The 25082-nt window shown below is 43.4% G+C and overlaps 2 protein-coding genes across 14 annotated transcripts in view; one reads left to right on the forward strand and one right to left on the reverse strand.

Annotated features, from left to right (window-relative positions):
- The window catches only part of SLX4IP (SLX4 interacting protein), a 75537-nt gene extending 62321 nt beyond the window's left edge, over window positions 1-13216 (forward strand). For 8 of the 13 annotated variants that reach the window (XM_064647537.1, XM_064647540.1, XM_064647542.1 and 5 more), the window contains 2 exons: window positions 4301-4410; window positions 5568-7361. In XM_064647537.1, the coding sequence (XP_064503607.1) occupies window positions 4301-4410; window positions 5568-6384 (927 nt within the window). In that variant the 3' untranslated portion in view covers window positions 6385-7361. Of the gene's footprint in view, window positions 1-4300; window positions 4411-5567; window positions 7362-8245; window positions 10327-13089 lie in introns of those variants that run through there. The other 5 variants (XR_010428869.1, XR_010428868.1, XR_010428870.1 and 2 more) reach the window with 5 other exon arrangements.
- An 804-nt stretch (window positions 13217-14020) lies between these two features.
- Window positions 14021-25082, reverse strand: part of JAG1 (jagged canonical Notch ligand 1) — a 35487-nt gene continuing 24425 nt past the window's right edge. The window contains exons 9-26 of the mRNA XM_064647519.1: window positions 24814-24927; window positions 23951-24064; window positions 23512-23558; window positions 22841-23014; window positions 22206-22356; window positions 21541-21705; window positions 20917-21030; window positions 20170-20283; window positions 19958-20071; window positions 19717-19833; window positions 19176-19203; window positions 18980-19065; window positions 18078-18191; window positions 17694-17803; window positions 17376-17612; window positions 16915-17046; window positions 16321-16471; window positions 14021-16016 (exon numbers count right to left, since the gene is read on the reverse strand). Coding sequence (XP_064503589.1) covers window positions 15559-16016; window positions 16321-16471; window positions 16915-17046; window positions 17376-17612; window positions 17694-17803; window positions 18078-18191; window positions 18980-19065; window positions 19176-19203; window positions 19717-19833; window positions 19958-20071; window positions 20170-20283; window positions 20917-21030; window positions 21541-21705; window positions 22206-22356; window positions 22841-23014; window positions 23512-23558; window positions 23951-24064; window positions 24814-24927 — 2540 coding nt within the window. The 3' untranslated portion in view covers window positions 14021-15558. The remainder of the gene's footprint in view (window positions 16017-16320; window positions 16472-16914; window positions 17047-17375; window positions 17613-17693; window positions 17804-18077; window positions 18192-18979; window positions 19066-19175; window positions 19204-19716; window positions 19834-19957; window positions 20072-20169; window positions 20284-20916; window positions 21031-21540; window positions 21706-22205; window positions 22357-22840; window positions 23015-23511; window positions 23559-23950; window positions 24065-24813; window positions 24928-25082) is intronic.

Consider the following 25082-nt stretch of genomic DNA (forward strand, 5'->3'; position numbering starts at 1 on the left):
TGGAACTTACTGACATTTAGAGCAGGACGGTCAACTTTAAAATGCAGAGCAATATTCCGCAAGTCCGATCAAAGAACTGGATTTCAGGTTCAAAATAGGATCCATTTCTGTACTTGGAAAACTTGTGTGAATGTTTTATGATGTGGTTGCAGTTCATCTGCCAGGACAGATGCATCACTACATTGGAAATGCAAAAAATTTGCATTGTGAAACTGTGGGAAGCTTTTCCTTCATGTGGGATGGGAGAGGGCAGGAGACGAGACCCAAAGTCCTGTCTCTGTCACTTTTTTATCAGTTAGATTAGAGTATCTGATTCATCCTTCACTCACAAGCCTCCTCACTTGCTTTAGGAGCCCTTTTTTGCTTATCAGATTGGCAGGAGTCCTGTCTGACCTCTCTGATCTGCCAGTCATCTCTTAGGACACCTCTGAAACCTAAAGGTTATCTTTGATGGGTGAGCTCTGGCTATGGCTTAGAGTGGCATTAAAGAAATCATGCAATTGCCAGCTTACATAAAGCTCCCCTAAATAAGGCTTTCTGTCTTATTAATTTCACTGATTTTAGTTTTACTGTGTGTACCTGGGATAATACTTCAGTTCATAATTTTGTCTACATTATTACATTTATAGTCCCCTCCCATTTGCCACTCTGATACAAAATTTGATTTCTTGAACCCATTGATGTTTTCTACCGAGTATTTTTGATGAGCCACATTGATAAGTGCATTTTAAAAACAGTGTAGTTTGTTTTGGGGTTTTTTTTTGGTTAACCAGACATTAAATTTATTTATCCCTTAGTGTTACTTCATTGGTACAGAAGTGTGTGCCACTGAGAAGAGTAAGAGACAACTAGAAAGTATGACACCAAATGAGAAGGCAGGAAAGGGGGGCAGCATTGTTCAGTTTGGAAGGTTTTCTTTCAACCCAGCCTTAGACTGGAAAAAAAAAATAATCAGTATTTGTATGAGTTTATTGTCAGGCTGAAAAGGCCAAAACCTTTCACTCTTCTTCAGGGTAGTGAGTTGTGAGGGTTCCTCACAAGTGCCCATCCATGAGGAGTTCTTTAACAGGTATTTAATGCTGAATTCAGCTGCCCTGGAGAGAGCTGGAGATGGCAGTGACCCCTTTTACATTTTTGAGAATTTCTTTTTCAATGTGAGTGAGTAGTAAGTTGAGTGAGATAGCCAAAAAAAAAAAAGAAAAAGAATTTTCAATTTGATAAACCTTAACTGAAGTATGTTGTGTGTGCCTAACAGACGTATTTCTCTCTAGGTCTCGATACAGGGTTTTTCCTCCCAGACTTCTCTTTGGATAAGTGCTAAGGATTTTAAAAATCAGGTTTGGGGAGGCCAGTGTTATGAGCAGGATGGCTGGTAAGACTTGGTCAGCCTCACTTCTGCAGGCCCTTCTCTGCCCAGTTTTAGTGACAAAAAGGAGTGAGCTTACCCCGGGGTTTTAAGAGCACATATTTCTAATAGAACTTGGCAGTTCAAGGGCTAGAGAAGCATTTTAATCTTTTGTGCCCACCCAGTCTCTATACAAATGTAAATATGTCTGTCTTTAACAATTTGCCAAGAAATGTGGTTTTAATTTGTTAGCAGCAATCCCACTCCCTGCAGCTCTTTCAGAGTCGAGTCGCAAGTCTGGCGGTGCTTTGACGTTTTTCTCTGTCATGGTGTCATTGTTTATATGATGTCTGCTTCTGCTGTCCTCCCTTTTATGCCTGGAATATTTTTCTTTAATTATTTCACTGCCTAAAAGGAATTTGGGATTACTAGACAGGATGAGAGCAGATTAGCTTTTTTTTATTTCTTTAACAAGTCCTGAAGTTCCCATAGGAAATAAATAGTATTCCCAAAACAGAGAGAGATTTTTTCTTTTTTTAATTAACTAAAATTATTAAGTCTAATAAAGAAAATAAAGGAAGTATCACCAATAATGGCTGAGTGTCTTAGTAGTATATGGAGTGCCCATTGTTGTTATTTATGACTCTCTCTGCCTTCTATTGTGGACTTATTCCAGCCTTAGGGAGTTTACATCACTCCTAATAGCAAAAGGCTCTCTGGTTCCCACAGAGTCTTTCAAAGACTGACTCATATGCCTTATGTTAATTGTTCAGCTCTCAAAATACAGCACTTACAGGGTGTGGTTCCGAGGGGAAAATCTACTGTACTTAGAGGGCATGTTCAGAAGTGTTTCACATATAAATCATTCTGATTTTTAATTTTTTTTGATGCCTTAACCCTTTTCTGTCACCGCTCTGTGCGATAAGGTATTTGAAAGCAAAACAAAAGGTTGATGATAGCATGGTGAGGGAATGTGTTAGTCCTTCACCTCTGGAGTGTTCACTCCAGCCTGACTTAACTCACAGGTGACATGACTTGGTCACCTTTGCCTGTCTCCAGGGTCTGCTCTTCCCACTCTGCTTCAGATCAGATACAAGTTAGATCTGAGGTTTGTTGCTGATCTGCAGGAGTGAGCGTGGACAGGAATTGCCCCCAGTTCTCCCCTGGGCTTTGGAGCAAGTGCCACTTTCCACATGTGCAAGGATTCCCTTAGTGGGCTGGGGATCCTGGCACAGTTGAGGACTGGAGTTGAGGACTGGAGAAGGTTTAACAGAATTCACCTTACAGCAGAAACTCAAATGCTTCTGCCTGGGCTCCTGCTCCCTGGCCAAGTGTCAGTGCTCTCCAGCTGCTTTGATGCAGGAGGATTGTGCAAGAGCCTTCAGTCCAAGTTGTGTGACTGTTACTGGAAATCAGAATAGTTTCTTCAGGCTTTGCAGTCTGTCTTAAAATTAGCAAAACTCTTGAGTATCTTAATAATATTCCAGTCTTTAATAGTTTACAAAGTACAAAAACGTATTTAGTCAAATTAGGGGAATCTACCTGTAACAAGAATAGAAGCAGCAATTAATGCCTCAGATTAAACTAGTTAAGCTTGATTTCTGGGGTTGAAATCACGTTGCAGGTAAGTCCCATGCGTTTTCTGCCTGCTGTAAACACACTCCTTGCACCATTAGTGGACAGTACTTGATGCAGCTCTCAATACACACACACACATTTTCGTGATTTGCCTCTGAAAGGAACCTCGGAACAGCTGTAGTTTAAGTGCCGAAATGGCTTTATTTGTTTGCCTGACTACCCTCCTGTTTACAAAAGAGGAAGCTGTTTTCACTGGCTATTTCTTCTGGAAAGAGCATGGAGGTTTCCCCCATCTCCTTTAAAACAGAAATAAAAATGGGCAGGGCTTAATCTCCCCTAAGTGACAGGTTCCTTGAGGCATTTTCCAGGCAGGAGTGGTGTACGGGCTTTGGCTTTGTGCCTCCACGGGTTCTTCCATACCACCTGGTTCCAGTGTGTTCTTTTCATGGCACAGAGCAAGGAATGGGCTAAATAAGCCCTCCCTGTGTTTGCTGAGCCCCTGTCAGAGGCTGCTTCATTCAGGCTGATGGAGAAAAGTGCTGTCAAAGCCAAGGAGATGCACAAAGCCTCTTCTCTTCTTGCCTTTACCACTTTTTTTTCCCCTCTCCTCCATAGCCTGGGAGATAATACTTTTTTGGAGTATGTGGTAGTTAATAGTGAAGTCAGCAAATGGCCCTTCTCTGATGGAGATTGTTTCATTGTGAAAGGAAATGCTCACAGCTTGAAGAAAAAGAGCATTTTCCTTCCCTCCCGCTCGCCCCAACCTCGTATTATGTAAAACCATGGTGCTGCTGTTAGCTGAGACCAGAAAGAATTCCCCTGTTGTCCTGTAGTGGCCAACCACTACAATCTGGGAGTTTAAATGTTAGAATTAAAAGTTTTAACCCTTGCCTTCTTCAGGGAGCGAATACCACTCTGTGTGTTTTTCCTAAGTATGGAAAGCTCTGGGAATTCCTCGGAGAATAAGCGTAGAGACCGCTGCGCCAGTCAGTCTCTTCAGAAAAAAATCTGACTGACAAACATGCTCCTGTCTGCAAGAGAGATTCCTGGCATTTGTCACAGTTTGAGCCACAAAGATGTCAAATATTTGCCAGCAGTTTCCTCAGGCTGGTTTGGAAAGCTCCATCCTTTACATTGCAGTCCTGTTTGTTTGTGGTGTATTTTAGCATATGAAATATGTTGGTCGGGAGTCTGAAAGGGGAGGGAGCTGACTAGACTCCCAAATATTAAAAGATTAAAAATAATTGTTTCTCTTAGACCGCTCAGATCAAAATAATAAAGAACAGCTGTAAGTCTTAGTATTAGAAGTGGAGTTTTCTGTTGAATAATCATGGCTTGATGTGTCATGTTTTAAACCTGTGTTTTCTTTTGGAGCAGAAAGAAGAACTTTCCAGTGGGGCATCTGAATATTTTACTGAATCTACTGAGAACAAGGAGCTTAAGATCAGTCTGAATGAACAAATAAAGCAAGACATCCTGAAAAGAATGTATGTCACTATTCTTTCTAAGCTTTTGAATTTATAATGGGTAAAATTTGGGTTGGTAGGATCTAGCCTATGTAATAAAATTTCAAATAATACAAACTGTTTTACAAAAGATTGTTTTAAATTACCAAGAGACTACTACTCTAGTGGGGATAAGCACATAAAATGATTGTTGCAGTTTTTACAGCATGCAGAAAGCTCTTACAACCCACATAGATATCTCACATAGCACTGGGCAGAATCAAAACAGGCTGTTTTTTTCCTTGAATGAAGCTCTGAGCCAAAATAAATATGTGATGCTTGAATCTGGTGAAAAACACTTTGCAGATGTATTGTTTTGTTCATTTTGAGAAACTGGACCATTGGTCACAGTTAAAGTGACATTTTTAGACTCAAAATGCAGCCTCAGTGCTTGGGCTTAAAGTTGATCTTATGGCCTGTGTGAAATCTGGGTTTGTGGGTAACACACTGCCAAGGGGTGCTTATGTACTGACACTCCATCAGGTCCCTTGTGATCCCATTTTCCTGTATAATTCCTTTTAGAATATCATCTACTTGCATTAACTGAGTCCTTCCCAGATGAGCGACCTTGATACCAGATGAGCAGTGGTTAACTCCGAAGTAACGCTTTGAAATGGCCTGGGAAAAATTCCAGAGGAACATTCTAAAATAGAGATTAGAAGCTCTCACACAGAGACACACTCAGTGCCTCTCCCTGCCAGCCCCCTCTGTCCTGTAGCTATACATTATGCATGTGGATGTATGGGAATGGTTTGGAATCATTTAGGCACTTATGAAATGCTATTTTATCAAGCCAGTTCAGGAAGGAATTCAATATACTTATGCTGTGTTGACCTTTAACATCTGTAATGAATCCAGTTCTGCCTCTTGGAATAGAATGTGAACTCACTCCTTCATGGCTTAGTCATTAATAAATAGGGTTCTCCCCTAGTGCAGTGGAAAATCAGATGGATAACACTTGATATTATGCACACTAGACAAACATTGCTGCTTGTCAAGATGATATACAGGGGTTTTTCCCATGTTCAGAAAGAGGGTGGCCCTAGTGATGTTCCAGGGTTTGGAAGAGGGGCAAAGTGAGGCAGCAAAGATTCTTTTTTTTTTTTAATTTAAAAAACAAAATTCCTTTTTCATTGCAGTGTGAAAAGGACAAAAACAAGGAAGAGCAGTGCAAGCCAACCTCAAATCAGCAAGGGCTCCAAGAAAGTGTATCTTGGCTCGGTGGACTCGCAGGCAGAGAACAGAAAGAGCGACTGTCAAACTGCTCTCAGCCCTCGCTCTGATGTGAGACGTCGCAGCCCAGGCCTGCTGAAGGACTGCACAAATACAGCTGGGAGCAGCTTGGAGCTTCCTGTTTTAGAGCTGGAAAATTATGTTAATCAGAGACAGGCAGATGATGTTAGCAGCCAGCAAAAACCTCACGCTCTGGAGTGGTTGGAGTCGAGTCTTCTAAGTGAGAACCCTCCTTGCAGCTCTGAGTCAGCACTGCTGGGTCCAAAACAAAGTCAAAAAGTGACCAAAACACAGGCTCAACTAAAGAGCTGTGGTTCAGAGGAGAAGTTAGAGCAATGCAAAAAAGTGTCCTCTGAAGGGACTCCTTTAATTTCTGTCCATCCAGAAATGAGTAAGTGCAATGCTGATTGTTTGGGTCCATTCCTGGGGGAGAAGACCCCCCGTAATTCCAGGTTGTTTTCTAAGCAAGACAGGGCAAAGACTGCAGCTGACAAGCAATCATTGACTTGGACAAAAGAACCCTCTCAGCCTCTTTCTGTGAGGAACAGTAGAGTGCAGACAAGCCAACATGAGCCAAGCACAGCCACTGAGGGATTGCCTGCGATGCCATCACCGAGTCTGGAACTGCAAGCTGTGTCTTCAGAGAAGCTTCCCCAAAAAAGAAAAAAAGAAGCTGAAAATGGTCTCAGGAAGTTAAAACTTCGAAGGCTTAAGAAGTCATAGAATCTGGAGTATTACCTTGGTGGCACAAGTGGTCACCCAAATCTGTGTGTAAGCAAAAAGTAGGAAGCAATTCAAGATTATGGAAAATCATAAAAATATGAAATCAAAATTAGAGAAGACATTTTAAGAAGTTTTAGTTAACTAAGTATGTTAGTCATTTGGAACCATAATGAGGATAATCCTTTGAAGTCTTTACAAGTTAGATATTAATATTGCATGAACCAGTGTCATATTTATAGAAACAAAAATCTCAATATTTACTAAGCAAAATTTTAGTTCTGGGTATGTTTCAGTGTTTTTAGAAAGTCGTATCAGCTGATGGCAGCACAATAAAACCCCTTTCCTGGTCTGTTAGCAGCTGCAGTTATTCAGTGTTTTGCTTGTTTCTGAACACATAGTTTATTTTACTAAAAATTTATCCTTTGTGCTAGAAAGTTCATGGTTTATTCACATGATCTGTACATCAGTAAGGCAAATTGAGCTTATTTCAAAAAAACCTTTAACCAGAATTAATAGCTGATAATTTGAGGCCCACCTTTTCAGCCAGGTTTCAAAATAACTGCAGTTTTCTGCTTGTGGAGTTTTGATATGAACATTTATTTCTAGCCCACGTTGTGGGTACAAGTGATCATGCATTCAGTCTTTGGAAAAGTGAAGGTTGGGTTTATGTAGTTAGATTTATATAGTTACACCTGGGTGTGCAAACATTGCTCTGGGGTGAAGTTCAGACATAAACATATGGACATGCATTTATTTTTCAAAATCAGGCCCTGTTTAATGCAAGGACAACATTGTGGTTTTCATGTGTTAGTGATACCCCAGTTAGTTCTTACTTTAAGACAGAGGTCATTTTTCATTGCACGGTGCCTTTTCATGCTGCTTTTTAAATTTATATGCTAATGAGCTAAGGAAACGTAACTTTATTTCATATCTGCCTTTTATAAGTGTGTAAAATAAATTTATGAGCAATTTTCTTTCGTAATTCTCTTCAAATGAGCGTGACCACGGACACTGAGTCAGCAGTGCCCTGGCAGTCAGGAGGGGCAACCGTGTCCTGGGGGGCATCAGGCAGAGCATCACTGGGCAAGGAGGGGATTGTCCTGCTCTGCTCTGCTCTGGGGTGGCCTCACCTTGAATATTGTGCCAGTTTGGGGTGCTACAATATATAAAAAGATATTAAGCTATTAGAGAGTGTCCAAAGGAGGGTCATGATGGCGGGGAAGGGCCTTGAGGGGAAGTCGTGTGAGGGGCGGCTGAGGGCACTTGGTGAGGAGGAGATGAGGGGAGACCTCACTGCAGTTATAACTTCCTCGTGAGGGAAGAGGAGGGACAGGCACTGATCTCTGCTCTGTGGGGACCAGGGAGTGGCATGAAACTCTATCAGGGGAGGTTTAGGATGAGTGTTAAGAGAAGGTTCTTCCCCCAGAGGGTGGTTGGGCACTGGAACAGGCTCCCCAGAGAAGTGTTCATGGCCCCCTGTCTGAGTTCAGGAAGCGTTTGGACAATGCTCTCAGGCACAGAGTGGGATTCTTGGGGCTGTCTTTGATGATCCTTGTGGATCCCTTTCCACTCAGCATATTCTACGATTCTGTGATTTTATCTGAAGCCATTTAGAAAAATCTCACTGCCATTTCCTTAGGACTGTGGATCTCCTCATTGGGGTTAAGAAGATGATTCACATCCATGAGCATTAGAGCTGGTGGTGTAACACCGGTCCTCATGGGAGCTGGCAGCTCAGCAGCTGACAGCAAGGCACTGTTGATTGTACAGCTTCCTTCTACAAGAAATAATGTCTGCTCTTGCTGTAAAGAGAGAAAGATTCTGCATCTGTCTAGAGGACGTGTTCTCTTTTTTCTTTCAGCCGTTTGTGTGATGTTTCTCGGTGCTTTGCAGTCAGGTTGCTAATCCTTACCCAGCTTCAGGCTCTGCTAAGAGATCTTTCCTAGTAACAGCATAACCAAGGCTGCCAAAAACCTGGTTTGGAGGAAGAAGAGCTTGAGGTATGTTTACTGTTGTCTTTTTTATGGACTGGAGATACTGGGCCAGGAAGGGAGTAAAAAGCACCTTTTTGATGGATTTGAGAGAGGTATAAGGACATTTAATGAAGTATTTATCAGAAAAATAAGAGTAATTAAAATAGTTGGATAGTTTATATTAAGGTTTTAGCATAGATAACTCAAGTGTCAGAAACCAGAGGGCAACCACATACAGTTTTTATTATCTCCTAACGTTATTAAATGTGGTTTAACCTTATAATTACAATTTATTTGTAATCTTAACTGGATAAGATACCTGCCTGCACCCTTACAAAGGAATGCCATACATTATAGGGGGCTTGGATACATCAAACTTTCTCACAAGTGCCAAGTTGCACCATTTCTGCTGCCCTCACTGACTCACTGGGTTCGAGGCTCTGTATTTAGAGCTTCATTCCTTGAAAAAGTCGTGTCTTGGATCCTCTCAGAAATGCAGTTATTCAGGGAAAGAGCTTTGAATCGATGGTCATTTCTGGATTTTAGGTGGTGTTGCTGCTCAAAACTGTTGTTTCTGTTGTCTGTGCAACAGGACTTCTGTAATAGCTTCCCTTTTGCAAACCTGGTGGGTGCTTTGGGTGGTGCTGGGACACTCAGGCTGTGTCACTGTCATGTCTGTTATCTCTTTATTTTAAGCCCAGGGTCTCTTCTCAGACTTTGCTTTTTCTTTATCAGCTGCACCCAGAGGACTGGCAGAGGTGTGGTCTGACATGCTTTTGAACCACAAACCTGATTTCCTTAATCAAGTTTAGGGAGAAAAAGGAAGCTGGAAACTGAGCTGTTTCCAAATCTTGGCTGTGGCTTTCTGTTACCAGTTTGCTTCTGAACAGCACAAGCACACCTTTCTGTTAAAAGTAAGGAATGTTTAAGGCTCTCTTCTGTTCTGAAACTGCCACTGAAGCACAGAAACAGTATCTTTGGTTCAGTTTTTTCTCTCAAACCAGCCAGCTTTGGTGGGTTTTTATTTTTGATGAATCATCTGGTTCATTTGGTCTGTGCTCTTTGCTGATAGTGAAACAGCCCTTTCCTAGAGAAACACTTTCTATGGGTGCAGACGATTGTTTCCATTATTCTTTACATCAAAGGAGTTAAAAATATTTGTTTAGTGAACTTTTGTGTTTAAACACACATCAAAAGCTAGACCAGCCTTTTACGTAATCATTTATAAAGAGGAAGCAGCTGATGTAAAATCTCCCTTGCCCAGTGTTGATCCATAGGAAGGTTTAAAGCATCCTAAGACTTATTGTGAGCACTAAGCTTTGTGTTAATTATGGTGTTATCTGCCAGGTAAGAACCCAAACTTTCCTTGCTGCAGAAGGTTTTGTCCAAGTGAGGTGTTAAGGAGCCATTTATTTGGTCAGGGAGTTCCTTCTCCCTTGCCTTGGCTGAGATTTAATTGACATTTTCATCCCATTGGTTTTTGACTGGAAAATGGGTTCTTTCTAAAAAAAAAAAATAACAGAGGAAATATTTTTCTGTTTGCAGTGGGAATAAGAAAGATGTAAAATACAGACTTTCCCAGATTGCATGTTGTGAATAGTTATCTCCTGGCTGTATCAGTACCAGTGAGAGGTTTTGTTCTGTATTCAAACAGGCTGCAGCAAACAGAGGCAATAACGCCGAGTCTCTTTGCCAGCAGTGGGAAGTGTGGGTTGGCCTCAGAAATTAGCTTTAATAAAAGGCACTCCTCACTTCTTTGCTTTGTGCTTTTTTTTTTTTTCTCCTCTAATGAGCACTAACTGGCTTCCCCTCACCTGTGTGAAGGAGAAGATGTGGGCTGGGGGAACAGCAGCACAGGAGCCTTTCATCAGAGGGATATCAAAGCAGCTGAACTGAGAGGGAGGCACATGTGCTTATCCTGATGGCTGGGGCAGCACTGAGGGAAGTTTTCCAAGGGAAAGCCAGCTGGGTAAGGAACTTGTACTGCAAATTCTTGAGTCAACTCATTCAAGTGTTTCTGCCCACCTTTTTTCCCCCCAGATAATTAAAATGGAACCTGATAGTGTGTGGCCTTGTCCTTTCCACGGTGGCAGTAAGGTGACGTTTTTAGATGGGGACCTTTTGTTTGGTGTTGGCTTTTGCTGAGAAATCCTAAAAGAGTTGTGGAAATGATGTAGTGTCACAGGGCATGTCAGCTGTAACCTGGGAATTGCCCAGGGAATTAACCACAACTGTCCTACCCTCTTTACTATCCACATAAATTATTCCAGAGCTGGGGATCTGTTCCTGTGAGAGCTGACAGTGCACCTTGTGAGGATTTCAGTGATTTGTTCCCATTCTGTCCGAGTTAAATCCTGTAGTACAGTAGTAGGAATTGGTGCTCTGGAGCTCCATAACTGCTTTACTTGCTGCCACCATAATTATCTTTTTTATTTATGCATCAGATCTTTAAAGAAAAGTGTCTTAAGCTCTCATTCTAGAGCCGGGCATGCCCCTTTTTAATATTAATATGATCTCACAGCTCTGGAATAAAAGGAATAGAGATTTATTTCTCCACCCTGTAGAGAAACTGGTTGAAACAATTTGCACATCACAGGGAAGGTGCTCCCTGGCAGATCTGGGCTGGAGCTCTGGTCTGACGCCCATGTCTGATCCCACATGGCTCTGCTGCTGCCCCAGTGCTGGGGAAGCAGCTGCTGAACCATTCAGATCCTGCACCCCTTTCCTCCTCCTCTCCCCCACAAATTGGAATTAATTGTTGCATGGTTATTTTCCTGTTTTCCCCTCTTTTGGGAGCAGTCACTGACCTTTGCAGGCAAACTCTGTGTGCATGGGCAAACAATAATCATGAAAAAAGGGGAAGCCAAAAAAATCTTAAATATACTTAAGTATTCTTGCTTCCTTTAGGAGGAGAGGGGGAGGTTACGCAATCACTTCCATCTTCTGGGGCGGAAAAGGCTGAATTTGGTACTTCCCTTGTCAGAACTTCTCATCTTTGCATGCACTCCCAAACCCATGAAGGCTCTGCCTTGTGACTCTGCAGATGGCAGGGGCAGTGCTCTGGGCCCCAGAGAGCTGGGGAGGCAGGGCTGCATTCAGCCTCAGGGCTGGGGATAAGGAGCAGAGTCAGGAATCCTGGAGGATCCACCGAGAGCATAACCTTGTACCTTCCTAGCTTGGCAGGGAGCCGGTTAATAACCTGAACTCTTGGTGTGCAGGTGCTGTGTCTGTGGAAGGGAAAAGCACCATGGCTTGAAGGTGCAGGTCTCGTGTTTGGGGCCCAAACTGGTTCACATTTGAGGCTTCAGATGTCCCAGTGCTCTTGGCTGCCCTTGGCTCCTGTTAGCAGTGCAGAGGGAGCCGTTCCCAAGGCTGGTGTTCCCCTGGTGACAGGAATATATTGGCATTCAGGCTGATGTAACATGCACCATCAGCACCTTTCCCGGTTACCTCTGCGTAAGACGGGCCCTTTCCATGCGGAGGTGCAGAGCTTTGATGTGGCCGTGCTTGAGCTGAACCAAACCCAGATCTGGCACGTCCAATTAGCTGTAGGTAGAGCAAAGCTGAGTGTGCTAAGGGGAGTAATTTTATTTTATTTAATTTATTTTATTTTAGTGCCTAACCGGCAGCTGAGGAAAGACGTATTTTTCAGTCCTTAAATGGAGAAGGGTCCAAAGAACAAACAGTAGCAGTGGGAAACTTCTCCTGACTAGACAGAATGTGTCTTCCCTGAGTAGTAAAGTATGAACTGGCAAAGAATGATTTCCACAAAAATAAGTGTGCCTTGGTATTCTAACGGGGAAGCCTTAAACTTCATGTTTCTATTTATTTTCATGGCAACGGAAACCACTTCTAGACCAGCCCCCAGCGTGGTGGTGGATCTGGCCTCTGGAGGACTGGTTTTGTGGTACATTCACCAGTGCAAGTTTTGGAGCTACCATTGAGATATGAGGATTAATTAATAAATACCATTACAGCAATTGCACAGAATTTTCTTCCCTCCCTCTGTACAGCTCGTGCAGTTCTAATTTTCTAACGCCACGAGGTAGCAATGAAATGAGATCTGTGGGAAAAGCAAGTTGTGTGTGGAGGAGCTCTGCAGTAACAAACCCTCTGCCTGATCCATAGAGCACTTTGGAGCACAGGAAAGGCTGGAAGTAAATAAATGAACACTGTGCTCAGGGCTCTGACTTATTTTGAAGCTTGAGGAACTCAGGTTTTTCTTTCACTGGGTCTTCAGAGACCTAAAGAGCTTTGTCACTATGTGCAACGATTAAGTCTGTGATTAGAATTTGCCTCGGTAGGTTTTGAAGAAGCCTGGCAAATGTAGGTTCCAAGGAATTGCAAATGCTCTATTTTTTTAAATTATTTTTTTGCTTAATGGAAGGCGGGTTCAAATTCCTGCCAATTCAGGTGTGTTTCAGCCATTTGGAAGGAGATGGTTGTTTCTGTGTCACTGAATTTGAGACCCACACGAACAGCAGACATCAGGGTGATGGTTAATGCAACATTCAAAGCATGGGAAAGCATTCAGGGACTAGCCTGGCTTTGCACTTTGCAGGCAGGTGGAAGATTCTATCATCTTGAAGTGGCTTTTTTTGGACACGCCGTGTTTGCTTTACTGCAGATTTAGAAGCCAGGGAACAAAGGGAAATAAATACTTGTGGGATTTGTTTGATGGGGAATTATTGAAGTGGTCAGATGAAGCTAATCTTGTTGACTTCCCATTCAGCAGGCACTGCACTGACAAGGCTCCAGGCATGTGATTGGGAAGAGTAAGAGCAGCCCCCCCACCAAGGTAGCACAGCCACGGTGGAAACCTCCTTCTGAAGTGAGTTTAAAAGAAAAAGTAACACTAATTAGATTTTATCATTTTTTTTAGACAGCTGTAAAGAAGGTACATAACAAAGTATTTCTCAGTGTCAGATTTTGTCAGCGTTCATTGTATTCATATTGCAGCAATCTTTGTAGAAAATATCCATTTATTTACCACAAACAAATATGGATGCAAAGGCCTAACCTTGCAGCGGGTTGGTTTAACTCTTTTTCAATTAATTTGTTACACAGTTAATTGTTCCCTCAGCTTTTAGCCCCTTCCCAAAACAACTTTGCAGCTTCATCAGAATATGCCAAATTCAGAGCAGCCCATGAGCCAGCCAACCCCTGCACCTCCCCAGGCACCCCCTTTGGGTGGGAGGGGCAGCATTAGTTCAGCATTCAAAGCCGTCGTGTTGAATACTTTAAGAGTTTATTTTATGCTTTACAAAGCACTTTTTGCCCATCAGAAATCAGCAGGATCTATGGATCCCTTCCCATCCAGGTCAGCACTTTGGATCTTGCCTAGCTACTTAGATTTGGTTACATCTGGGGGCAGCTCATTGGCCCGAGCAGAGTAAACTCGTTGCACAATTGCAGTCACACCATCATCCTCTGGGGAATACACAGAGGGACATTGGCCAAGAGACAGTGAGAACGAGGGACATGCTGCTTGCAAACCCCTTCAATCCCATTGGGAGCCAGAGGGGAACATGTAATCATCTCACAAAAAAACTGACTCCACCAAAGGCAGGGGCAGGTCTTGGAAAACCTACAGCAGCACCTGCCCCTGGATTTGCACAACGGAGTGGCCGGGAGCACCTCCAAGCTCAATAATCTCCACGCTCTTTTATGTTTTCATACAAAAAATTTAATAAATATTACTTTTCAAGATTTATTGCCAGGAACAACACATCAAAGATGCATTTTCATATAACACTAATATCACAATACAAGGTATCTTCATGATCTCAATGGTTAACCACCGAGATGACTATGTTTATAAGCCTTTTGATCTTAAACATCGTAATAGCACTTTGATTTCCTCACTTGTTAAGGCGGGCAGTGTAATCTATGGCAAACCTACACAGTGATCTTACTGGACATTCTACTGTTCAAGTATTCAACAACTAGCTTATTAGAATACTCCCTAAATGCAGTAGATTACAAAAAAAAAGTCAAATCTACAAGTGGTTCAGTATTACATATTTCATGGTGAGAAAAAAAATAATTAGAATTTACAAAATAAGATTGCTGTGTTTCCAACTTCACACGCTAATTTGATATTTTTAATTACATGCAACCACTCACATTTCATCTACATAAAGTAATAGCTCAGTTTTGTTCCCTTAAACTGCTCCTTAGCAGATTATCTGCCTGTCACTCGGTTTTCAAGTCTAAAGCAGCAAAAAAAATTTTCTAGTCTAATTCTCTAAACTGCCTCAGTCAGTACTTACAAAGAGTCTTAAAGTGATACTATGGAAGGTGTTTCAAACGTTTGACATTGTACAAAAACCAGCATCAAGGCATGAAAGCCCATCCTATTAAAAATAAACTATTTTAGAACACCTTAGTTTTGGCATATAGGCAACATGTAACAAGAAAATAAATTCAAAATAAAGAAGCCACGAGCTTACAATGCTATCAAAAACCTTCAACTCTAAACACATACATATAAATAAAAAGGAATGATATTTTAAGGCTCTTGATTATTAAGTTAATAAATCAAATATACACAGTGATTAATAAAAAAAGAATTATTTACATATCTATACAAACTTCTATTTTTGACACATTTTCCTCTTTAAATTCTTCATTTACCAGCAACTGCTGACAAGTTCCCCCCACCCGCCCCCAACAAAAATACAATAAAAAAATAAATAATAAACTTATTTTTGATAGTTGCTGTGGTTCCGAGCTGCAAAGGCACTTTCAAATACAGAACTAGTTGTACGTCACCATAAAACCAATATACAAAAAACTCAAATTCAATAAATATAAATAAAATGTATTATTCTAAAGAAACTGTATAAATCGGAACATCTGGCAGAAAAAGGAAAAAAAAAATGAACACTAAGGAAGAGTAATAAGGCTATGTGATACCTTATGGAACGTTTCCATGATGGATCAGCTGCGGCTGAATTTACGGGAGGGCACTTTTGACTAGTTTTGCATAGATGTGAAATGCAGCACTTGGTATTCCAGCCAACCACAGCAACTATCATTGCCAGTGTAAGCCAGCTTGTCCAAACTTAAATTAACACAGGGATTCTAAGTAAATAATAGCCTTAGACTCAAATATTACACAACAGTTTAAGAACTACAAGCTCTTGAGTGCCTTTATAATGATACTTAAAGGCCCTGCATGGCAGCACCCCACCGTCTGCTATACGATGTACTCCATCCGATTTAGGCTTTGTGCACTTTCCAAGTCTCTGTTGTCCTGTTTATTTGTCCAGTTTGGGTGTTTTGTAGGGGTGCTGTTGGGGGGCTTTTCATCTCTGTCTACCAAAGTGTAGGCTGGCTGCTTGGCAAATCGGGCCTTCTGCTGGTGCTTGTCCATGTCATCCTCCTCCACCTCGGAGTTGTGTGTCCTTATTTTGGCGATTTTGGAGTTTTTGTTTTCGTAGTCTTTAATGGGGACAGTGTTTGCTCCGTGTTTCTCAATGGGGTTTTTGATCTGGTTCAGCTGCTCCCTCACGTTGTTGGTGGTGTTGTCGTCAGAGGCCGTGTGAGTGTGGCTGCTCTGCTTTCGGCGCTTCCGGATGCACCAGTAAAACACGGTGACCAGGCAACAGATCCAGGCTACTGTCAGGACCGAGCTCAGCAACGGCACCAGGAAATCTGGAAGAGACAGGAGAGCAGTCAGTCCTGCTGTGAACCCAGGGGGCCAACTCCAGGCTTTCTACAAAGAAAACCAATCTCAGTTCTTAAGCCTTGTTTTTTCACTTATTTCTGCACAAGGAGAGCGGCAGCCGCTTCACCAGGTTAGGTCCCTGCTTTAGAGCGTTTTCAAAACCTTTGTGGTTTTCTTAAATAAAAAGATCCCAGTGAACAGGGCCAAGGAGCAGAGACTCCAGACTTCCCTTGGAAGGGCTGTTCTAGTCAGGGCAAAGGTACAGGAGTCTGGGGACAAGGACCAGCTCACCTGTTTTGCTCTTGACCGGCCGCCGCTGCACCCTGACTTCGGCCACCGCCGCGATGAGGGTGTTGTTCCCGTCGCGCTTACTGACCAGGTCGATGATCTTATCTGTGATGTCCTTGATGGGGTTTTCATCTTCCCCGATATCCTCTGCAGACTGCAGGACAAGGCACACAGTTAACACCAAATGCCACAGCAGATGCATGGGGGAATCTGCTGTTTATAAACTTCCACAGTCACTTAAGGCTCTTGGTGCTTTCAACACATAAAAAAATCCAGCCAAAAAGGCTGGCTATGGGCAGAAACTAATAATGCATATTTTTTGTCCCCATCCCTACAAAGACCAAAAATCCCCCCCAGAAAGCAAGAATGGAGCACAGAAATGTTTTAATCCCCCTATTACAGCTGCCCCCAGATGGCAGCTCTCAGGTATGCACATGTAACCAGGATTCCTTCCCTGTTCTTAGAGGGAAATCAGGATGGAAACTAAACCACAAGAAGTGCTGACAAAGCCAGGAATTAAGATTTTTATGAAATCCACATGTTGCACACATATCTAATTACTACTGAGACATTCAAAAATATTCCAGGAATACTTACAATAGCAACATGGATTTCATTATTTGCCAAGTGGGAAGGCTCACAGGTAATGTAGATGGAATATTCAACAGAAACATTCTTCAGAATATTCAGATTCCTCAATTCACTGCAAACATGCTCTGTGGTAAGGCCCTGGAGGACACAAAAAAGGTGTTGGGTTTTTTAAATATATATGCACATAAACACACAGATATAAGATTTGCTTGTTGTTTTTTTTTCCTGCCCTGAAGTAAGAGTTCTCAAGGGAAAAGGAGGTGGAATTCCCTCAAAACCAGCTTTTGTTCTTCCCTAGACACAAAAGCATTTATGGTGGAAGGCTGTATTAATCCTTCTCTGATTTGTTTGCTTTGATAAAAAGACAGTGCCACCTTTTACTGTGCTTTTCCCTATGACAAAACTCATTCCAAGCTCCGGGAAGCAAATCCACAGGTGCCACAGCACAGCGAGCTGCTGCTACTCACCGGTGACATCATTTCTTTGTTGAAGGTGAAGGTGATGTTGGCACAGTTGTCCTGGTAGTAAGAATCTGAGTTGCATTTGGTCCTCACAGGCTGCTGGTTGGAGGGCCAGCACTCGCCCACGGCGGCACACGGGTGGGTGAAGCAGTGGTCGTCCCGCACGGGGACACAGGCGTGGCCGGCGGGGCACTCGCCGTGACCTTTGCCGTGCAGGACACAGGGCCGAGGGCCACACCACACCTAGGAGAGAAGAAATGCTGGTAAGAACCCACTGGTTAGAGGACAGAGAACAGGATAACCCGAAGCACAGCCCAGCTGTACCTTAGAACAGGTGACTTTCCCATTCAGACACTGGCAGGTGTTGCAGTCGTCGTCCCACTTCGCCCCATCTGGCATTACTCGAACGCTGGTAATGCAAGGCCTTCCTGTAACTGAAGAGTGAACAAGAATTAGAAGCTCAAAACAGGGAAAAAGTGAAAAAAAACCCCCAAAAAACAAAATCCAAACAAACACCAACCCTACCAAACCCTTTCCTAAGTTCACCTAAACTTATCGCTAAGTTTGCTTCTTCAATAAAGGTATTTGCTTTAAACAATAACAGATAACAGCCCTGAAAAAACAACCCCATAGAACCACAAAACCATCAAGATGCAATTACACAGGTCTTGCTACAAACATTAGGACCAGCTCTGGCATCTGGAATACCTTCTTGGCATCCTGGACCACTGCGACCCGGGGGGCAAATGCAACGGTACCCATTAATTTCATCCACACACGTCGCTCCAAAGGCGCAGGGCGAGGACTGGCACTCGTTGATATCTGTGATGGGAAGGAGAGGAAATAGCATCCTTTTGTTTTGGCAGAAAAAAGCAAACATAGGATATATTTGCCTACTGGAGCTTTTATGTTCATTTTCTACCGTCTGCTGGGAGATGGATTCCTGCTGGCAGCACCGGTGTAACCTCAAAACAAGTCCTTTGACATTTCTGCTGTGTGGCACTAGCAAAGATCAAAACCTGACCCCTGTGGCTACTTGAGCTTTCCAAGGGCAAGGACACATTCCTTCTCACACAGGCACACTTCCTCTCCTCTGATGTGCTCCAGTTTTGCCCCCCACTAGATTCTTCAACTGATGACAATGTTAAACCCCTTCCCAGTTGTATTGCTGCTGTGAGACTTCCATTTCCATGGCTGTTATTAAAAAAAGTGTTAGTGTCCTCCTACCTGTAATTATTATTAAATTACAGGGAAGCACATACATCACCTCAGGGCTTGGAGGTGGATTATTAATTGACAAGGTTTTTGGCTGGCACACTTTCATCTCAAGCAGAAGCCTGGGTCACACAAACACATATGAACTGGGAAAACTATCCTGAAGGCATTTTGACTGCTCCTCTGAACCAAGAAGTTTCAGCTCCAGCTGAGTGACTTGAAAATTTCTTTCATTTTCAGTGTGATTCCTGCCCTCCCCAAATCTGCTACGAATAGAAAAGGCACAGGACACCTATCGCTCATCTGATCTACCACTTAACCTAATTAAGATGATTGTCTTGCAACAAGATTCAAGTGAGACAAAAATCCAGGTGGAGCACCATTGGAACACTTACTGATCCTGCAGTCGGGCCCTGCGAAGCCTGGAGCACACTCACAGCGGTACCAGTTCTCTCCATCCACACAAGTGCCACTGTTGTAACTGTAGAGAAAAGTCATTGCAGGCATTAAGAAACTGCTACAAAGAATCCAGAATTCTAAAACAACAACAACAACAAAAAAGAAAGCCAAGGATAAACACAGCAAACTTACCAAGGATGAGGACTGCAGTCGTTTGTGTCTGCAAAGCAAAGACAGGCAGCATTAAACATGCAGGCTTTGGCTAATACAGCTCTACTGGCAGTAAAGAATGATCAAACTTCCCCTAATGCCCAAGTTATACTTAGCTCAACTTTTAGAAAAATATGCTGAAATTCTTTACTAAATTGATTCCAGGCTTCTACCACAAAATTTGTTAACTACATTATGGAACACATGTACACAGGAAGAGATCCTTGTAAAGAATCTAATGGGGGGGGGAAGAAAAAGTGGAAGCAGACAGAGCTGCTCGTAGAAAAAGAATGCAGGAGAAAACAAGACAACATCTGTCTCCACTTAGCTGATTTGCAACTTTCTCATGCCCAGGTCAAGGCTTTATCACACAAAGTCATTAAAAACAAAGATTCAGGTGATGCTAAAGCCTACATCAAACAAGCTTTCCCTTCTGGTTTCAATCTTGACTCCGAGGGCGACAGGATGAGCTCATGTTCTCATCAGGCAACACTCTGGAAAAGTTCAAGCAGAGCCAACTTACTCTGAGTGCATGTGGGTCCTTCCCAGCCCTCCTTGCAGACACAAGTGAAAGAGTCCCCGCTGACCACACAGGTACCACCGTTGTGGCAGGGGTTTGGCAGGCAGCTGCTGTTCCTCGCTGGAACACAGACAACATTCGCCGCTAAGTTGTTAGAAAGCCCTCGAATGCGAGCCAAGAGGAAAAACTGAGGTCACAGATCCACTGCTGCATCTGCTTCCTGGCGATTATGCAGGGTATTTACCTATGTTACAAGTGGCTCCTTCCCATCCTGCAGGACACATGCACTTGAAAGTGTCCCCCTCGTCGTAACACGTCCCGCCGTTGTTGCACGTCGCCTCGTCGCACTGGCTGTCGCCTGTGAGAAACCCAAACCATCCTTAAGACCGGTGCTCTTTGCAAGTTCAAGCGGCCAATCAGAGCACGCCTGTTATGTTTTGGAAAAGCCGAACTTACGGGAGTGGCAAGTTTTTCCTTTCCACCCATTTTTACATTCGCAGAAGAAGTCGTTGACCAAGTCTCGGCAAGTTCCTCCATTGTGGCAGGGGTTTTTACTGCAGTCATTAATATCTGGATAAGTTAAAGAGAGAAAGCCGGCTCAGGGCTGTTTACAGAATTGACAAACAGTGCTTGAAAGGAGCATAACCCATCCCTAATTTTGGCCTGTGTTTCAATCCTGGATTAAACACTTAAGTCAGTATTTTAAAGCTTTAAGCCCTGTCACAGAGATGAAGAATGTTTCAACACATTCCTGCTGTTTGTTTTCATTTTGTTTGTAATCTTGTTTCAGTAAACAAGCAGTGAAAAGGCCTATTACATAAACTCCCCTGTTAGGCAGGGGATGGGAGCAGAGTGCTTGCTCCTCCTCTGCTCCAGAGATGGACAAAATACAGGTGTGATATGCAGACTGGCCATTCCTAAAGTGGCATCTACTAATGCAAAGGGTTTCTTCCTGAAGATAGAGCAGGAAACTGAACCGTGGGAGGGCCAGGTTCTACTCCCAGTCCAGATTTGTAACTTGGGTTTAGTTACAACATAATACAAAATCTTTGACTTGGTGGAAAGTAGAGGACACCTGGTCCCCAATGGCCTTTGAAGCAGTTTATTGGCACTGCTCATGTTTGTCTTCAGGACAGCACCAGCCATTCCTTCCCAATGTTTTCCCAAGAGATCTTTCTGTGTGCTGAAGAATGGATAACTTACTCGTTTCACAATATGTTCCTTCCCATCCATCACTGCAAATGCATTTGTAGGAGTTGATGCCATCGATGCAAGTGCCACCATTTTTACAGGGGTTGCTCTCACAGTCATTGATATCTGCAACAGTTGGGAGGAGAAAAAAAAAAAAGAGGAAAAAAACCTCAAACTAGGAGTACAGCTACTGGAAGTCATCATCTTATTGCAGACTGTTTGGTGCTACTTCCATTTCTAAGACCTTTTTGAGGGGAAGGGTTATAACCAAGATGAGAAATGGGTGAAAAACTGGATGAAGTGATGAAACCATCACTCAACAATTACTATTAAAAACAACAAAAAATAAATCAGGAATCCTTAAGATCCACGTTAAACCCCACTATTAACTCCCTCAGACCTTGTATACATAAGGTTTTTAAAAACATACAATTCATGGCCAGAGGGTTCATTACTGTGAACTTTCCCCAAGGCCCAGCAAATTCCACTCTGCCTCACCCAAGGCGGGATACGAAAACTTAAAGCAGTTCTGAGGTTCGCTGCGTTACAATAAAGAACCCTTAAAGCAGTCTGGGAGGGAAGGATAGAATCTTTCTTCAAACAGAAAAGAGTGTACATCCTCCTTTCAGCTCTTACTCTCATGGCAGTAGGTGCCGGTGAATCCTTTGTTGCATTCGCAGGTGAACTTCCCACCCGCTTGGCTCTTGCACTTCCCGTGAGGACCACAGACGTTGGAAGAAATGTAGCGAACCCCCTCGGGTGTGCTGTTGGAGGCCACTGCCACGGTGCAGCTGTCGATTACTGCGAAAAAGCAGGACCTGCGTGAGGATTGCCCGTCGGACCCGATTCCTTAAGCTAAGAGCAACATTTTAATTCCCAGCGACGGATGTTTAGAAGACGTGTGTTGGAAAAGACCTTTAAGACCCTCGAGTCCAACCACAAACCTAACACTGCCAAATGTGTTTGCTGCTTTAAAATGAAAGGACTGTGCCAGCTGTGCATAAAATAATCACAGCATTTTATCTGACGGTTGCTGGACCACGTCCACGGCCTGGAATAGGCTGTTTGCTACCTGTGTTTTCTGTCCACGTGGACATAAGGCTGTCTTTCAATAGCTGATATTTACAGATATTACTCATCTGCTCATACAAATAAAGGCCTAAGGCAGAGGGCAAAATTCAGCCTCTTTATGCAAGAGCTACTCCAGTGACTCCATTGCTGGAGCTGCATTAGGGCTCCAGCCAGGGGAGGGGCAGGAACTGTTGCCAGACATTCCCATTCACCCGCGAGGCAACACAAACCTTCACAGGGAGTTGTGCGGCAGTGATCCTTCAGGTGGGAGCAGTTCTTCCCTTCATAGTCCTCAGGGCAGTTACAGAAATAGTCCATGGCAAGGTTGAAGCACTGGGCGCCGTTCTGGCAAGGGTTGGGCTCGCAGTAATCTATGTCCAGCTGCAAGCAGCGGAGGCAGAGGGAAGGGGAACAGAAAGGGGAGGGGGAAAAAGGAGTGAGGGAAGGCTGAGTGAAACAGAAGGTTTATCATAGCTTTTCCCTCACCATGACAGGCCGACATTGTGGAATCTGACCTTTTTATCTGCTCTCTCAAAGAGTCATTCATAACACGGAGTTTAGTTCGACTCGCGGCTGTTCGGGCAGACAGACCCTTGATATCGAGCAGCCAAAATTAATAGAGCGCAAAGCCGGGCACGCAAACCCCCTTTAACAAAAAGAATCCTCCGCAGCCCGTCAGGGGTTTTGTTGGTTTTTTCCCCCTCCCCAATATATATTAATCAAGCAGTTTCTTGGCAGACTGACAGCGATATCAAGTACAACTTTATCCTATGGTTCACTGGACTCCAGGCATTCCGTGCACGGATCCGGAGCGCCGGCACAAACGGCACTGGCTGAGAGCCTGCCTTTCACCCAGGCTTCTTACCTGACAGAGGTTTCCTGAGAAACCAGCGGGACACAGACATTGGAATCCATTGATTTCGTCCTGGCAATGACCCCCATTCATGCAAGGGTTACTTGCACATTCATTGATGTCTTTCTCACAGTGATCTCCTGCATAGCCAGGTGAACAGATACACCGATAACCATTAACCAAGTCCTGGGAAAGAACAGAAAAGTTTAGAGTTAAAGGTTTCTCCTCCCTCTTGAGTAGTCTTATTAAGGGGGGAAAAAAAAAAAGTCAAAAAAAAAATCATCTTACTATGTCCAACAAGGCAAAAATATTTAGGGGGGGGAAAAACGAACACACACAGACCCAGTCCTGCCTTATGTTCTTAATTTCCAGGCAAGACACATTAATCCACATTTTGCAGTGGAGTGCCCACATTTACAGAAGGTAGTTTGCACAACCAGCCCATTCACTGGTGACACTGGCAGTGAAAATGAGTCATTTCTTGCAGTTATATTTTTTGCCTTGACTGTTGTACAGACACATCTTGACATGCTATAGCATGACATAGGCCTTCCCCCCAACTTAAAGAAAGGACAATTTATACCACCTAATTGCTATTTTCCAAGCTATTTGTGCTTAGACTCAAACGTTTTGGTTACTGTCGCAAGTCTTTGGGAAACCAAAGTAAACCAAGAATGCCTTACCCGACAGGATCCTCCATTCTGACATTGTCCACGACAGTCGTTAATATCTGTAATAAAATTAGCATGGTTAGAAGGCAAAAATATATTTACACTAGATAGAGAGTTCAGGTCTCTCTAAAACTGCAGCTGGATAAACCTTTTGTCAAGTTTCCTGCATGCCTTCCTCGAGATAAGGTTATTATAATGGGTGGGAAACCTCTCATGATTTTGCTACGAGAGGCAGTGAAACTTCACATCATTGTTTCAGTCACTTTATCAGAATATAGCTATGGTACAGGCTAATGACTTTGATAAAATTGTGTATTTTCATTCTGCACCAACTACTCCCTTTCTAAAAACATCAACTGCTGGGGCTCTGCCCGATGTTTAAATCTGAGCTTAGAACATACATATCCCCACAGAACTGGCCTTTAATAAACCCGAGGATATGGACACTTACTGATATCACAGTTGTGGCCAGACCAGCCAGTAATGCAGTCACAGTAGTAGCTGCCAATCAGGTTCCTGCAGGAGTTGGCATTGACACAGGGTTTGCCCTCACATTCATTGGCATCTGAAAAACCAAGGGGAACAGCCCAATGCAGAGTTTGTAGGGCAGGGGGAAAGGGAAAAGCCCACAGCCCACTCTCCCAGCGATCAACAGTTCCTTCAGAGTTAAGAGGAACTTGTACAGCACAGATTAGTGGGACTGCAACAAACAGAAGTCAATCACACGTCAGCCTCTGAAGGCTCTTTCAGTTTCTCTGCAATTAGAACATACAGGCTACGCTAATTATTTGATAATTACTCAGCCACTCATTAAGAGCAACTTCTCCCCCCCCCACACATCTCAGCTGAGCGTTTTGAAGGAGAAATGCTGCAGCCCAGTCAGTGGGATGAGTGTGTTGTGTAAGGAATGCAGCCAGCTCATTCTCCCTGAGATCATCCACATTGTGGAACCCAGCTGTGAACTCCTTGGTCTGGAGGAGGTGACATGGCTGGAGAGATACAGCAACTTTCTCACAGGCTAAAGGGAGAAACACATGTGGGGGCAGCGCTGGGAGGCACATGGTACACCCTCACCACTCCAGGGCAGCTCCAGTTTGAAGGATGTCTCTTAGTTAACCATTTCCTTTGACTGCCAGCACACAGCAGCAACAAAGTGATGGAAGCCATGCTTGGAAACTGTCCCAGACCACGGAAACACAAACATCCCTAATGCAAAGGGCACAACTGCCCTGGCCTGGCTGTACCACGGTAACTTCTGCATTTCTCTCTCCCCACTCCAGAAAAGCATTGGATGAAGGGAAAAGCAGTTCTCACCTAGCTGGCACGTTTTGCCAGTCCACTGAGGTGGGCAAATACACTTAAATCCGTCAACTAGATCTTGGCAAGTTCCTCCATGACCACAGGGATTTGGAGAACAATCATCAATATCTGTAATGCAGAGTAAGGAGAGGCTTAGCTCCACTGCCCAACAGGCAATGGCATTAACTGACACATTTGATAAATGGTTGCTGCTACTTGGGTTTTCCCCGAGGATCAGAAGGACAACAGGACTTCTGCTTGGAATTCTAGGTCATCTCTGATTT

This window comes from Pseudopipra pipra, chromosome 3 (assembly GCF_036250125.1).
Source record: "Pseudopipra pipra isolate bDixPip1 chromosome 3, bDixPip1.hap1, whole genome shotgun sequence".
Classification (NCBI taxonomy): domain Eukaryota; kingdom Metazoa; phylum Chordata; class Aves; order Passeriformes; family Pipridae; genus Pseudopipra; species Pseudopipra pipra.